This window comes from Rutilus rutilus (genome assembly GCF_951802725.1).
Source record: "Rutilus rutilus genome assembly, chromosome: 21".
NCBI lineage: Eukaryota > Metazoa > Chordata > Actinopteri > Cypriniformes > Leuciscidae > Rutilus > Rutilus rutilus.
In genome coordinates, this window is record NC_140226.1 from 10,328,157 (window position 1) to 10,344,545 (window position 16,389).

At 38.0% G+C, this 16,389-nt stretch overlaps 1 protein-coding gene across 12 annotated transcripts in view; it reads right to left on the minus strand.

Moving 5' to 3' along the window:
- The window catches only part of syne1b (spectrin repeat containing, nuclear envelope 1b), a 137,673-nt gene that overhangs the window by 62,937 nt on the left and 58,347 nt on the right, over positions 1-16,389 (minus strand). For 9 of the 12 annotated variants that reach the window (XM_084394070.1, XM_084394068.1, XM_084394065.1 and 6 more), the window contains exons 56-75: positions 16,145-16,327; positions 15,503-15,646; positions 14,393-14,548; positions 12,570-12,734; positions 12,026-12,198; positions 10,906-11,059; positions 10,676-10,819; positions 10,436-10,600; positions 7,356-7,673; positions 6,857-7,012; positions 6,177-6,350; positions 5,288-5,614; positions 4,983-5,135; positions 4,733-4,900; positions 4,281-4,457; positions 4,046-4,192; positions 3,264-3,389; positions 2,995-3,171; positions 2,293-2,558; positions 22-2,182 (exon numbers count right to left, since the gene is read on the minus strand). In XM_084394070.1, coding sequence (XP_084250196.1) covers positions 22-2,182; positions 2,293-2,558; positions 2,995-3,171; positions 3,264-3,389; positions 4,046-4,192; positions 4,281-4,457; positions 4,733-4,900; positions 4,983-5,135; positions 5,288-5,614; positions 6,177-6,350; positions 6,857-7,012; positions 7,356-7,673; positions 10,436-10,600; positions 10,676-10,819; positions 10,906-11,059; positions 12,026-12,198; positions 12,570-12,734; positions 14,393-14,548; positions 15,503-15,646; positions 16,145-16,327 — 5,634 coding nt within the window. The remainder of the gene's footprint in view (positions 1-21; positions 2,183-2,292; positions 2,559-2,994; positions 3,172-3,263; positions 3,390-4,045; positions 4,193-4,280; positions 4,458-4,732; positions 4,901-4,982; positions 5,136-5,287; positions 5,615-6,176; positions 6,351-6,856; positions 7,013-7,355; positions 7,674-10,435; positions 10,601-10,675; positions 10,820-10,905; positions 11,060-12,025; positions 12,199-12,569; positions 12,735-14,392; positions 14,549-15,502; positions 15,647-16,144; positions 16,328-16,389) is intronic. The other 3 variants (XM_084394071.1, XM_084394069.1, XM_084394064.1) reach the window with 1 other exon arrangement.

Here is a 16,389-nt window from a genome sequence, read left to right on the forward strand (position 1 = left end):
GATTGTTTTAATAGAACTTGCCTGTTTAGAGCTCAGGGCACGTTGAACATCAGCCTCCAGCTTGGCCATCTCTAGTAGACTTGAGTCCACGTGAGCGGGAACGAGCTCATTGGCACTGGTGTACTTCTGCTTCTCTCTGGTGCTAAGAGCCGCCACTATCCTCAGCCTCGACTGCACTTCCTCTTGCATTATCTGTTGTTTCCGGATTTCCTCCTGGACTTTTTCAATTTTGACGTCTACCACCACCTCAGAGCCAAGTTCATCTTTGATTTGCTGGAGCCAAGTTAAGGTCCGATTGACTTCGGTCTCAAAGTCTTTACTCTGCACAAACCTGTTCTCACACTCGACAATTAGTTCTCCAACAGCTGACTGTAATGACTGAAGCTCTTCCTGCCAAGAGGTCACCCGCTGCTTTGAAGCCTCGTGTGCAGCGGTATCCATGTGGGATACCAGGTTATCCATCTGCTCCATGAGTCGAGTGAGGTGAGAGCTGGCACCTTGAAGACTAGCAGCCAGGGCATGATAGTTTTTCAATCTCTCCTCAGCTGACTGTGTCTCCGCATTGACTTTCACCAGTTGCTCTTTGGTGGCCTTTAGCTCGGAATCAACCTGCATAGCCATGGCTTGATGGTCCTCGAAAGATTCTAGAGTGTCGTCGAGATGTTCTACCCTCTGCTCAATCAGTCTTTTGAGTCCGTTGTAAAGGCTAACAAGTTGAGTCATTTCTTCAGGTCTCCAAGGTTGACCAGTGCTTCGAAATCCCTCTTTCTTCTGGTTAAGCTCACTGACGGCTTGTCCGAGATTGGTCAACTCCACTAGGAGGGCTTTATAATCTGCCAGTAGACTGACAACTTCCTCAGTCTTAAGGCTGACAGACTGCGTCCCCAAATTGTAGAACTGTTCCTCAAGTTCTTTAAGTGCTTTGTGGGTGATATCAATAAAGGAGGCATATTCCTGTCGGGCAAGGATAGCTTGCTGTATTTTCTCTTGTTTCTCTTTGGCTAGTCCTAAAATATTATTGTACTGTTGAGGAAGAGCAATCAATTTCTCATCTAAGTAGCAATGGTCGACTTCATTCAGAGTGGGAAGTATTTCTTGACCCGTTCTTTGCACAGTTAGCAGAAGGTTCTCATATTCCATGGCTTGATCCAATATTTGTTGGTATTTTGTAAGTTGCGAGCTTAATTCTGCATCTCCATTCATGAGGTTGATCTCTGGGAAGGTCACAATATCAGCTTGCTTCAACCACTGGCATATCTTCTCGAGATCTACCTTGAAATATTTTCTAGACACCAACACCTTTTCCAGCTCCTGAAGCCTCTGGCTACACTTCTGTAGGGCAACCTCGAAGGTATTCTGCAGCTCTTGGAGCTTGTTTAACATCTCTGATTTCTCTTCTTCAGAGGCATCTTTCATCAAATCCCTACCTTGGGACCACAGGGAGGTCAGCTCACTCTGGTAGGCCCTCAAGCTACTCTGGATGTTCCTGCATGTCCTCACCTGCTTAGATAGGTCATCGGGAAGAAGGGCTACATAATCCTCTGCTTGTGCTTTCTTCTCGTTCTGTTGGACCCAGGTGATAGCTTGATTCACAGCCAACAGGAACTGGTTTCTCTCAGTGAAGGCTTTGCTTAGGTGTTTCCTACGTTGAGCCACTTTGACGCTCAAGGATTCCACTTCTGCTTGAGTTTCTGAGATAAGCTGCTGCAGTCTTTGCCTTTCGTTTAGCCCAAGATGTGCTAAAACCCTATCTGCATCGCTCATGGCCTGGGCCAGCAGAAGCTGCTTGACTTCCAGTTCACTGCATATGGTGAGATGGTCAAAGAGGAAACTCTGTGCTAGCTCAGGGGGAGGACTCATCTTCATGGCTTCGGACAGGGAAGGCTGCTGCTCCTCGGCCCATTCGCGAGCTTCCCTCAAACGGGCCTCAACTTGGCCCATATCTTCAAGGGTCACAATGGAGTCTTGGATCTTTCTCTCAATGAGGCTCTCTAGATGGGCCCATCGTTGCTCAAAGTGGCCGATCTGCTCCTTCACCAGCTCTTTGTCATCCAGGTTTAAGTGATACATTACTTTTTGCTTCTGTTCTTTGAGGTCATCAAGTGTGTTTATCTTTTCTTTAAGAACAACTGAGAGTTTCCGAAGAGCCTCCAAATGATTAGATGAACTCTCAGCATCAGTTCTACAAAATCATGAAAGAATAATGTAAGTCTCAAAGGACACTTTCAATGTAGCTCTAATTAAACGTGTAATACGAATACATTTACACTAAATCCTGAATAATAGGTCTACCTGGCCAGGTTATCCCATTCCTTGGACACCTGTTCAAAGAGGGCTTCCATGGCACTGATGCAGTCATGATACTCTTTAGTCCTTTGCAGATCTTCCTCTCTCTGAGCATGCAGTTTGTTAGCCTGATGACACAGTTCCAGCCATGCATGACTCAATCGACCAATGTCTGTATGCTCAGGAGACTCCTTCCCTTCTGTCAGTTTACTCACAAGCTCTGTCATTTTAGTCAGAGTGCTTTGTCTGCTTTGAAGATGCTGCTCAAATTCCTACAGGCAACATGAGCACAGAGGATAAAACAAGCATAAAAAGAGACAAGATGAGAAATGAAAATGGACTCTTTTACGTTATAAATAAATCTCCCTGGTCTTTTTGTGCAGAATTCATCGGTGCACATTATCCTAAAAAATGGAAAATGTCTGTTGTCATAATCTGTCATCAAAATGTAATAACTTCCTCCATATTTGAAACATTTAGCTTTTGTTCTTGTTCTGCTGATGTAATCAAGGCCAGGGTAGGTAAAAAATTATATTAACCAATAAAATCATAGACAACTTTTCCTCAACTCACATTACATTTACCAATATATACAGTATATTAATAATATAGATATATAATATAATATTTTTATTTTAAAATTATATACATAACATTTTAAAATATATAGAAACATTACATTAATCAAGATCAGACACATATATTTACTTTGGCTTGATCAAGCATGTTTTGAGCAATCTTGGGCTCCAGCTCCGCAGGTCTCCTGGAGAGACTTTGCAATTGCTGTTCCATGTCCTGGAAAAGTGTCGCGAGTTCCTGTTTTTGCTCTTTAATCTCCCTCCAGCTATCTGACAGCTCTTGAGAAATGGTCATCCTTTCCTCAATCTGTAGAATTGACAATATCAATCATATTTTATTAACTAGATTAACTTTACAACCCAAAGCGACAGTGGATAAGTCTGCGTGATCAAACTCACCATTGTTTTGGTTTGCTGTATTTTGGCAGCTGTAGCCCTTACAGACTCATCAGATAAATCACACACTGAACAAACCAGGTCAAGATATGTACTGGCCTGCTCCTGTAGGGCCCTGAAGTGCTTCATCTGTGGAGTAAGTAGTCAAAATTTAACTAAATATCATTAAAACATATATGTGCAAAAAATAATAACAACAACAACAATAGCTCTACGAGTACTGTAAACAATGTCTATGTAATTCCCCTTTTTAATAAAATAATATATATATTTACCTTAATGAAAAACATTTTTATATATATAAACCTTAATGATATAATAGTTACTGTAATCTATATATGATATAAAAATATATTATATATTTTAATATTTAATAAGTTACTGTATGTCCAAAGCTACACTTTTGGAGGCAATTTAAACACATACATTTAAAATTCACATTATGTTTTTTGGACATAATAACAGAAAAGACTGAAATATTGCTTATTTAAATAGTAATAGGCCTATATATAAAATGTAATCCTGGTATTTTTGTCAGTGGTCTTACACAGTACAATAAATCATGTATTTTGTCAGAAGGAGCTTCTGAACTATTTCCTGTTCAAAGAATTTTTATAAATTGGCAGGACAGGTGGCACTTGACAGGTCTGAAAACTCATGAAAAAAGTGTATTTATATATGTGTGTGTATATATATATATATATGTCTAAATTTGTTCAGACACCTTCTAAGCTGTTTTTTGTAACAGTTAGCACAGAATCACTCTCCTGCTCTGTGGCATCTACCTGTTTCAGAGCCTCCTGAAGGCCATAAGGAGTCTGCGTCTGCAGCTGGATCTCCTCTTTAACGGTGGACAGCCACGTCTGACACTGCTGCAGGGTGTCCTGATGGCTGACGTGCTTCTGGAGCTCACGGTCGAGACTCTGATACACCTGATGAGCCAAACGTTAAACATTAGACTATGAAATAAATAAGGCGACATTTCTGATAATGCAATCCTTTATAAGCAGGAGTGCTCACACGCTGAGCCGTGCTGCAGATAGCCGAATAACTGTCTCTGGTTCCCTGCTGGTGTGCCTGGATCTGCTGACTGATCTTGGCCTGCACTTGCTCCGTGCAGCTACTGGTGAGACGTTCGCCTTTGTCCTTCAGGCTGGTCAAACGCTCCTCAAAACCAGCAATCTCCTCCATTATTGCCTGCGAAGAAACAGGCCAAATCAGAAATAGAATTGACAAAAATTAAGCAAAGAAAAGTCAGTTGTTTACAAACTAAGTATGTTTATGCATATGTATCTAAAAATATAAATATGTAAAAAAAAAACAGTGTGAGGAAACAGACTATGAAATTGTTTATTTGACTTCTGCATGGATTGTTATTTATTTTTATGGTAGTTTCATGGCTTGCAAGTTGATGCAAAGTTATTGTTCATGGGATATCTGGAAGATAATAGCTATAATAACAGTGCACACACCTTGTGTCTGGCTAGCTGTTGTGTGGCCGTCTCTAAATTGCCACTTTGCGTGGAATCAGAAGTGACCAGCCTGCTAGACATCTGTAACAGCCATTTCTCTACTTCTTGTAGTTCACTGTTATAGTCCTCATGCTCTCTCACGCTCTCCGTCAAACTCTGAACATGAACCTACAACATACCAGCAAAACGCATGGAATACAGGTAGCAGAGACACGTTTTCAAAGGGGTCTTGTATTATGCATGACAGTACCTTAGCATTACTGCATAAGTCTTGATAGTCGGATTTCAGCTTGCCAATGTTCTCGCTGACAGACGGGTCCCGGATCGTTTCAAGAAGTGCATCTCCCTTCTCTATAACCGATTTGACAGCTGACTCATGGGACTGGATGGTCTGCTGGATTGTCTAGAAGGGGACAAAGGAAGCATTTGACATAGTAAAGGGTTTACATGACTCTCTGAAGACGGCTGTATTAGAAGCTATGCATAATTGTTCATGCTCACACAAATGTGATTTATCATGTCTTCGTTTCTCACAAAATAATCTGTTTTGCTCACCTTATATTTGGCTAGCTGAGCCTTTTTTTGGTAAAGTTCAGCCTTTGGCTCCACAGGAGACGCCAGAAGTGATTTTGTGTCTGTGAGCCATTGTGATTGAGTCTTGTATTTGTCCAGGAAGTCTTTAGAGAGCTGTATAGATTTCTCTGTGGCACTAAGCTCTGACCGCAGAGCTCTGATCAACGCCTCCAGCTGGGAGAGTCGGGTGTCGACTTCCTCCTTGAGCTGCTCTGCCTCAGGTTCCTCCAGGAACGTCATGGCACGATCAGTCTTTTCACGCATGGTCTTCAGGAAGGTGTGACCCAGCTCCATATCACCCTGCAGAGCCTGAGACAAAAAAATTACTTCATATGAGGATATGCACTAACGTTTCAGGTCTGTGGAGACTTTTTAATATATTTTGAAAAACGTCTCTTGTCCTTACTGTATCAAAAATACAGTAAGGTCAGTAATATTTAAAAGAACTGTATTTCAAAATGTAATTTATTCCTGTGTTGCAAAGCTGAATTTTCAGCATCATTACTCATCAGTCATCAGTGTCACATGATCCTTCAGAAACCATTCTAATATACTGATTTGATGCTTAAGAAACAGTTCGTATTTTTATCATTAATGTTGAAAACAGTATTGTTGAAAACAATTACTTGATATTTTTGTGGAAACTATGACACATTTTTTCAGGATTCTTTAAAATAACGGCATTTATTTTTGTTTTTACTGTCCCTTTTGATCAATTTAATGCATCCTTACTGAATAAAATGATTAATTTTGTCAAAAAATAATAATTATTGACTGCATTACTGCACAGTTTTGAGCGAAAGTGTAAACTTGCACACGTTAAAGTATAAAGCTGCTTTTTCTTAATAACCAAAGATCATATCTGTCATACCTCTAATTTTTTCATCTTCTTCTCCATGGAAACACGATCAACCACATCAATGGTAGTAGTGGTCACACTACTGAAGTTCTTTTGTGCTGTGCTCAACCAATCAGAGAAGGTGCTAAAGACACTCTGGGACTCTTCAATAATGGACATTTCCTCCTTCAGCTGCTTGATAGTGTCCTGCAAATACATATAAAATTAATAGTTCAATTCAGCATAGTTGTATTTAAAGTGTGTCATTACTTGTCATTACTTGAAAGACAAAATATTCCCAAAAATGAGCTTAATCTGACTTCATTGTGATAGGATATCCTTGAAGGATATCCTTTTTTAAGTTGTCTTTTAGGGGTAAGGTTTGAGTTATGGTTAGTCTTTCACAATTATAAATGGGTTTATTTAAAAACAAAAGAATTATATGATTAAAGCCACCCATTTAGATAGCCATCTTAATGTTTTTTGTGGGTTTACTTTTCTATACTTTGGGTACAAAACTGCCTCAAGAAGTTACGTGTAGCTAAATCTCACACAATCCCTTTTGGAAAGATTATTCATAAATAGAGTAAATACTGTTTTTTTAGGGTTCGGATTAGTCTGAGGTGGTTATTATTAGATTTATAAACACTTTATAGAAGGCTTATGGTATGTCTTCATTTAATAGGCTAGGTAAATGTGTGTTTAAAGTGTACCTGCAGGTGTAACAGCAGGGCATGATAGCGGGACGTCAGTTGTGTGGCTCTAGCACTGACTCTGCTGCTTATGGGCATCTCTTCTAAAACCTGTTGGGCCAGGACACTGAGACCCTCGATCTCCTCCTGATAGGCCAGCACCTCCTCATGCCAACCCTGAAGAAACGATCACAACAATGTATCACTGACCCCATACATGTATTCTACTGGAACAGTTGTCTTGGAGCAACAGTTTCATGAATAACCTCATCTTGGGTTTAAACCTTTAACCTTTAACATACCAATCCAGATTTATGGTAACTACGATGTAAAAAGTAATTTTTCGAAGTTGTAAATAAAACAGATTACTGCTGAGCATTTTACAAGAAAATACAACTTAAAGTCTTTCTGCTTCAAAATGTCACATTTAATTAAATGCGTTGATTGACTATTTGTGAAATTTACTAGCAATTTCTAAGAAAATCCTACTCCATTTTCAGTGAATGTTTCCTGTTCCAACCTTCAGGAGATGCAGCTGTGCCTCTTTTGTTCCTCTGTCAGAGCGACGGCCGGAGCGTAACTGTCCTTTAGTTTCCATCCCCTTGAGCCAGTTATCGAGCCGCTGGAACTTCTGCTCAATCTGCCGGAGTTTGGCCAGAGCGCTGTTGAGGTGAGATCTGGTCTCACCCAGCCGGGCCTGATACGAGCCCCACTCCTGCTGGACCGTCTCCAAGCATCGGTCCTCTAACTGCGGGACGCCCCAGGGAATCACCTGCTCTCGGGTCACCAGCAGCGTGTTGAGCAGAGCGTGACCTTCTGTGCAGTGAACCTGCAGCTCCTGGAGACGGATACAAGGTATTTCTCTAATGCATATTTATATTGAAATCCCAAGTAATCAAAATATTCAGCAGATAATAACACAAAAAAAAATCTATTGTAGATCACATCGGTATTGGCTAATAATGGCATTTCTTTAAGTCAGTCATTCTAAACCAAATGGCCGGGTCCCCTCCATGGGGGGCTGCAGGATGGCTTAAAATAATTTAAATATAACACAATTTTTATAATGAAAATAAAAATATATGAATTTTTATTATTATTAAAAATATAAAACATACACATATATATTATAAGTCATATATAATTAATCATTAATATCAATATGTTAAAACAATCTAACTTAAGTTGTATTTAAATATTTATATAATACAAATTAAAATATAAAGTGTCATATAAGTAAAATAATTAGTTATTAATATTAATATTAATATCAAATTGAATTAAAAAGCTAAAAAAACGATATAATCATGATGTTAGGTTTTTTTTCCTTTAATAACTTTTTTTTTTGTTGAAGAACATACGGTTCTTGAAACTTCTGGAATCATGAAATAATTTTTTGTTTTAGAATTAATTTAAATTATGAACACTTCCAGTTTCTCAATATAATATAGAATATAAATATAAAATATACATATATCATATAAAATAATATTTTGTACTTCAGACAGTATTGTTTATGTCTGTAGAAGCAATTATACATCTTTCTACCATATATTATAATTTTTTGATGACTGATATTTACATATTTTAAATGTCTAACATTTCAGATTTGAACTTTATTATGACCATGTTTTTAAGCAACAGAAAAAAAACATTAAGAGATTAAATTTCAGTCAGGATTCAGGCCGCATCATAGCACAGAAACTGCGCTCGTTAAAATTACAAATGATTTACTTCTAGCTTCTGACCAAGGCTGTATCTCAATACTAGTTTTACTCGATCTTAGCGCTGCGTTCGACACTATAGATCACAAAATACTCTTAGATCGACTACAAAACTACACTGGTGTTAATGGACAGGCATTAAGCTGGTTTAGATCGTACTTATCAGACCGCTACCATTTTGTCTGTTTAAATGGGGAAAAATCGAAGATAAACTATGGAGTGCCGCAAGGATCTGTGTTAGGCCCTCTGCTATTCTCAATATATATGCTGCCACTTGGTAATATTATAAGAAAACATGGAATTAATTTCCACTGTTATGCTGATGACACTCAATTATATATTTCATCACGACCAGATGAAAACACTAAATTATCTAAATTGACAGAGTGTGTTAAAGATATAAAATACTGGATGACGTGAAATTTTCTGCTATTAAATTAAGATAAAACGGAGGTATTACTTATTGGTCCAAAAAACTGGCCACAAAACCCCTTACAATACAACTTTAATTTAGAAGGGTGTCCTGTTACTTTATCCACTACAGTAAAAGACCTGGGTGTTATACTAGACCGCAACTTGTCTTTCGAAAATCATATTTCATATGTTACAAGAACAGCCTTTTTCCACCTTAGAAACATTGCTAAGCTACGTAACATGCTATCTGTTTCTGATGCAGAAAAGTTAGTTCATGCATTCATGACCTCGAGACTAGATTACTGTAATGCTTTATTAGCTGGTTGTCCTGCATCCTCAATAAACAAGCTACAGTTAGTCCAAAATGCAGCTGCTAGAGTTCTTACTAGGTCAAGGAAATATGATCATATAACACCAATTCTATCATCTCTACACTGGTTACCTATTAAGTTCCGTATCAATTACAAAGTATTACTACTGACCTATAAAGCCCTAAATGGTTCAGCTCCGATAGAACTTCTATCGCCCTACAATCCATCGCGCTCTTTAAGATCACTAAATTCGAGGCTTCTGGTCATTCCTAGGATATCTAAGTCCACTAAAGGAGGGAGGGCGTTTTCACATTTAGCTCCTAAACTCTGGAATGGCCTTCCTGATTTTGTTCGAGGCTCAGACTCACTGTCCCAGTTTAAAACTAGATCTCTAGTAGCCAAGCGTCTCTTTAACCAAGCGTTCACATAATACTTACCTTTTATACTACAGTTGAATCAGATCGAATGCATTAATATTATGAACAGCAGCTATGCTAATTATTTCCCATCTGCTTTTCTGTTGTTATCTCGGGACGCTAGTCCCGAGGTAAATAGAGTTCGTCAGTTCCAGTCTGTATCCAGCCTCTCATGGAACTTTCAGATGCCCCAACACCCGTGAAGAGACGACTCAACGCTGGCGATATGTTATGCCCTAAATTAATGATTAACTAACTGTATTTTTCTATGTACATTTCTGAAATGCACTATATATTGTGAAAAGCGCTATACAAATAAATTTGAATTGAATTCATTTGAATTGAATTGAATTATAATATCAGACTTTACAATAAAAACAATCGATTATCCGAATTAATCAACATGTCTATATAGGAGCATTCCTAATTATTAATATTTACTGGTAAATCTGAATTAAAATATTGTCATAAATAATTATATTTGAATATAAATGTACTTCTTATCTTATCTTAAGCATTACAATGTTTGTAAATGACACATTCAATTATTTGCCAAATACTTTTATCTAAATATAACAACTAAATAAATAAAGCATTAGTCATTAAAAGAGGAAAAAATATTAGAAGTTCTACAAGATGTTTCTAAGCTAAGAAAGATAAAATGAACAAATAAGGTCTCAAACGTTCTCAGCATATAATGTCCCTCACAATAACCACCTCAAGACGTCTTCTGACCTGTAGTTTGCGTAGCGTGTCCTCTAGAGTCTCGACGTCTCCCTCCAGCTGCGTGTAGCAGCTCAGTCTCTCCTGCTGTTGCTCCAGCCAGTCTTTAAACTCATGCAGACTGCACTGGTACACCTGATGGGCCGACACCAGCTCCTCCGCTTTGGCAACCGCACACTGTGGCAGAAACATGTGAGTGCATCAGCACGTGCTGAATATTCAATACGGTGACCAATGAGGGATGCATTATACCTGGGCTTGATTTTTGACAATGTTATAGCGCTCTTGCAAGTCTTGAATCTCTAGCTGGGTGACATAGTGCTCGGCCATGTTGGATCCCTTCATGGATATGACGTCCAGAACACTGCTGTGACTTAAAACATCTTCTGAGAGCAACTGAAATGAGGAGAATGTTTGTAAGGCAGGACTGAATACAATGATGAATTATTCAGAGACTCAAAGCACTGACAATAACACCGTACTTTGGCTTTGCCCAGGTTGGTGGTTTTGTCTCTCATCTCAGAACACTGTTTGTCTGCAGAGTTTAAAGTCTCTTCCACAGTCTCCATCCAGCTCACAAACTGACGCACGTCCTCCTGGTAACTGGTCCACTGTGACAGAGCGCCCTCCAGTTGACTGTTCCAATCCAAACATAACACCCTTTAATATAGTAGCTAACTCAACTTCAGCAAAGAACACTCTTTTTTATTAACAACCATTTTTTGTCTGTACAAGGTTCTAGAGTTCGCTATATACTAGTTTTGAGTCTTCTGTTTTAACTCAATGAGAAGCTGTTTTGCAATGATTTCAGATTTATTATTCATTTGTTAGGAATGAAAAGGAATCAGTTGAAAAGGAATCAGACCTCTTGCCAAGCTAACAAAAATGTGTTCTAAAAACGTGTTGCTAACATTCCCTTTAAAGGGATAGTTCACCCAAAAATTTGATCCACACCTGTATGAATTTCTTCTTCTGCTGAACACAAAAGAAGATATTTTGAAGAATATGGTTAACCATTTTCCCACTGCCTTCCATAGTATGGAAAATGAAATACTATGGAAGTAAATGAGGCCCATCAACTGGTTTCCGACATTCAAAATATCTTCTTCTGTGTTCAGCAGAAGAAAGAACCTCGTACAGGTTTGGAACAACATGAGGGTGAGTAAAGGATGACAGAATTTTAACTTTTGGGTGAACTATCCCTTTAAAATATGAAAACGTTATTTCTGAATGTTCTCTGAACGTTTAAAACGTCTAGTTTTTCTAAATGTTCTAAAAATGTTTCATCATTTTGAAAACGTAATGGCAATTAAACTTTACAAATGAAAGGAACTATTATAAAATACAAATAATATACATATATATAATATACGTGTGTGTGTGTGTGTGTGTGTGTGTGTGTGTGTGTGTGTGTGTGTACAGACTATATATATATAAAATAAAAAAATAAACCATTCTCTGCTACCGCATAAAATGACTTTATCATGACATATTAGTGTATATACTTTTTACGACATCCATCAAATACAAATTTAATTATCAACGAAACAAGTGTATTTTTATGTTAGGCTTTTGCACTGATTTTAATAAGACCACATTAACCTTTTGCACTGAATAGACGCTGACAGCAGTCCATCCCAGGAGTCCTTGAGGTCCTCGATTTGTTGGCGGACCAGATGTACACCCTCAGCGGAGGTGTTCCTCTGAACAGACTCTCCTCTTGTTAGCAGCATTTTCAGCTGTATTTCCTTCTCTTGACGTGCCGTCAGTAAAGCCTGGGTAACATGTATGCAAAAACCTCTCATTACATGTAAACTACATGATAAGGGCCATTAAATCAAATGCCCATACAAATCATGCAAATGTCCACAAACAATCAAAGTCACATACTTTAGATTAAATGTTCAGAATGAGGTCCGAACTCTTACTGAATACTGCACAGTATATATTGCCCACTACAAAAGTAGTATGCGAAATAGTATGCAATATTCAACAATAAACATTTAAGTAGTATAGAATTCAGTATGCAACATTAATGTTGCATGACCTCACTCTATTTTGTGTTTGATTTATGTGGCATCTAGTTATCATTTTGGAAGTAAATATGGTTGTTATGGTGACATATATTCTCGGCTGTGTTCTTCACCTCGAGTTTGATCATCCTGCTGTCCAGCACGTTTTTGTCTGCGGTGGGAGTGCAGTAGGTTTGCAGCATGTGACTGGTATCAGCCACCCAGTTCTGCAGCTCTTTCAGGCCCTGCGAGAACAGCTGGTGCTCGGACACAATGCGGTCGATTCTAGATGCTTTTTCCTATCGGACAGGCACCACATAATCGGATAAATAATCACTTCTCAAAGATAAAGTGAATGATTTGCTTAGGATAATATGTGCGTGATCCATACATGATCATAACATACAGTTAAAGGGATATTTCACCGCTGGAAAGATGAATGTGTATTTAAAATGGGTAATTTATGTAGTAGAAATGTGAAATTAATTTAGAGGTTGGTGCCTTCTAGACTGAGAAAAGCCAGAAAATGTATTTTTGGCTCATGTGGATGAAAGACAACAACTCCCAGAATGCACTTGCTTCGCTGCCCTACGAGGCCACTCCCAAGCCACACCTACCGGTTACAGAGGGCAGTATCGGAAAAAATGATACAATTAGGCTACTAGTTGACTCGAAACTGAAAAGACGCCGTTTTATCGTGAGATCCCCCTATGGGCGGATTGAAAATATGCGGCACTAGCGCCTACTACTGGCTGTAGCCAAAAAAGCCTCTGATGACGCAAAATTTATATTTTTGCTCATCTGAGTTTTTTTTCCAGACACATAATACAGAAATCTCTCGTCTCAGGGGGACATGAGGGAGGGAAGCACGGTCATTCGAAAATACTACCGGGTTTATACTGATACAAAGCTTAATGCTAAACGGTGAAGTATCCCTTTAATAACAATTATTTGGTAGGGGTAGCATCTTATTAGAAATAGTCATTGTGTTAAAAGGAAAGCAACAGCACTTTTTAGTCATGTTGAATACTTATTGGTCTGGATGATTATTCCATATGATTTGTTTTTTTGTTTTGTTTTTTTTAAATATTTAAGCCATAACAATACTTACACTGCCCGAAATACATCATTTTTGTGCAACAATTGAGTACTTAATTGAGAACCTAAATACAATGTGAATATAACATCAAAAACAATACTTTTGGAAATGTAACTGTTCATGAGCTTAATTACTCCACACAACGTTTTCAGATAAAATGTGTTCTCCACCTGAAATAGAAACACGTGGGCTGTGTCCAAAACCGAAGGTCACTGACGTAAACATTTAAAAGCACATATTAAGAAAAATGGTTTCAAATATCACAATATCAAGATAGATAGATAGATAGACAAACAGACAAGCAGACAGGTAGGTAGATAGATAGATAGATAGATAGATAGATAGATAGATAGATAGATAGATAGATAGATAGATAGATAGATAGATAGATAGATAGATAGATAGATAGATAGATAGATAGATAGATAGATAGATAGATAGATAGATAGATAGATAGATAGATAGATAGATAGATAGATAGATAGGCAAGCAGACAGGTAGATAGATAGATAGATAGATAGATAGATAGATAGATAGATAGATAGATAGATAGATAGATAGATAGATAGATAGATAGATAGATAGATAGATAGATAGATAGATAGATAGATAGATAGATCAAATACTCTTTTAAACTTATAAATTAATTTACTGCTCCATCAGACACCATTTTAATGTTGACAGAACTTTACATAAACATTGGATTTGTATGTGTCTTGATGCCTTCAAATCTTTATTTGATACCAGATAAAGCATGCATTTTTAAGGTTTGGGACACAGCCCTATGTGCGCACACATTCTGTCGACCCTTGCAGCACTGGGGACGGGTAGCCATCGGGCAGACAGGTGGGACGTTACCTTGGTCAGGTTGCTTAAAGCTAGGTACTGAGCTGAGAGCTGCGAGACACGGTGCACAAAGCCCTTTCCGGCCGTGTGTCCGTCCCACAGCTGCTGGGCCTTCTCCCTCAACCTGTGCAGCTGAGACTCCTTAGAGGCTAATTCCTCTAGCAGAGACTGTGAAAGCACAGGCACGTTAGCACACAGAAGCATCGCACACAGTCCTGTGTTAGTCAGATGATTAATAAAGCAACATGGCAGCACATGAACAGCACAGACGTTAAGACTGGGGATAAGCGATGTGAAAATGTGCATGACAGAGAAGCAGATTAAAGCATGACATGAAAGCAGCTGTTTTCTACACTTGATCACATGCACTGATCATTTTCTATACATACATTCTGACATTAAAGTCAAGTGACCCTGCTTACTTTGTTAACATACACCCCTGGTTTTATTGCGCACATCAGTGATGTAATTATTGTTACTTAAAACTAAAACTAAAAGTTTTTGTTAATTGAAATAACCTGAAATAAATTTAAACATTAAAAGTGGAATGGAAATTTAAAAATGAACTAAAATAAATGTTGAAGTACCTAAATAAAAATATATATATATTAAGTTAATATATTTTTTAAACAGCACATACAATTACAAAAACTAGAAAATATATAAAATATAAAAAATATGAATAAATAAATAATACTAAAATAACCCCAGCACAAATCTTTATAACTGTCTTTATAATCTTTTATCAAAATAAAGTAAATTGGCTGGCCTTTAAACGACTTTGCTTTTCGAATGATGTCACCAAGATGTTAACCAACAGCCAAATAGCTATTTAACATAGCCTTCTTTACATAAGCCAAATAACTTATGATGCATAAAATCTCTGCCCAACATATTTTTACAACTATATTATAAAGTATACATATTTTTCTCATTGAATTTCCAATTTGACAGAGAAAAAAAACGTCACATTATGGAAATGAAATGAGTTGTGAATGCTATTTCATGTTCAGCAGCAATGCCATAAAGCGTGACTACTCCGATCAGCTAGAATGATGCTTGTGAATGGCTCTTCTGGTAATGGCTGCGAATAAAGGTGGTATTGATTACGTTGTACTACACCTGTAACCTGTGCAGTTCCTGTTTCTTGGCTGTGAGGTCATGTAGCCGACTGCTGCTCTCCCGTACGGCTTCTTCGGTTTCATTCAGCCAATCCTGGAGCGGCTCCACACTCGTTTCAAAGTCCCGCATCTGAGACTGAAGATTCTGGAACAAAACAGTCAATGATGCTACATTCAAAGAGAGAACGATTGATTAGCTAGATCAGGAATTTACAATGTTTTTTTTTTGTTGCTGAGGTCCTATGATCTAAAATATTTACTTAAGTACGCCTTGAGATTGCAAGAAATATTGAATAACATGAATAATAAATGTAACTAGATTTTTAGATGTTGCAGGTAGTTGCTATTGTGTTATGTAATGGCTGTTTTGTATGGAATCTTATTTTTTCCGCCACGGAATAAAAAAGAATAAAGGTTATTTGCACTTTTTATCTCACAATTCTGACTCGCTATTATGAGTTAAAGTCAATATTGTGAGATAAAAAGTCGTAATTACCTTTTTCGATTTTTTATTCCCTGGCGGAAACAAGCTTCCATGGTTTTGAGAGGTAGTTTACTGGCCCAAATGAAGAGTCTCAGACTCAACAGATGTCACTAGATTAACAGATGTGCGTGAATTTTTTTCTCTCATAGCGTCAGACACCTGTAAGGCGGTCTCTCTCTGGTGCAGATTTGTCATGAGTGTTTTCCAGTCTTCTCTGGTTGTGTTTATTTTGGCTCTGACTGACTCCACTCTGTCTTTGGCAATGATACTCATCAGCAGCTCTCCGCTGGCGGCCACCGTGTTTAGCTTGCCGTGGCCTTGCTCACGGTCACTTAGAAACTCCTGCAATGAGAAAAATGTACTCTCATTAATGCAATGAATTATATTTCGTGTTCCAAACTGGA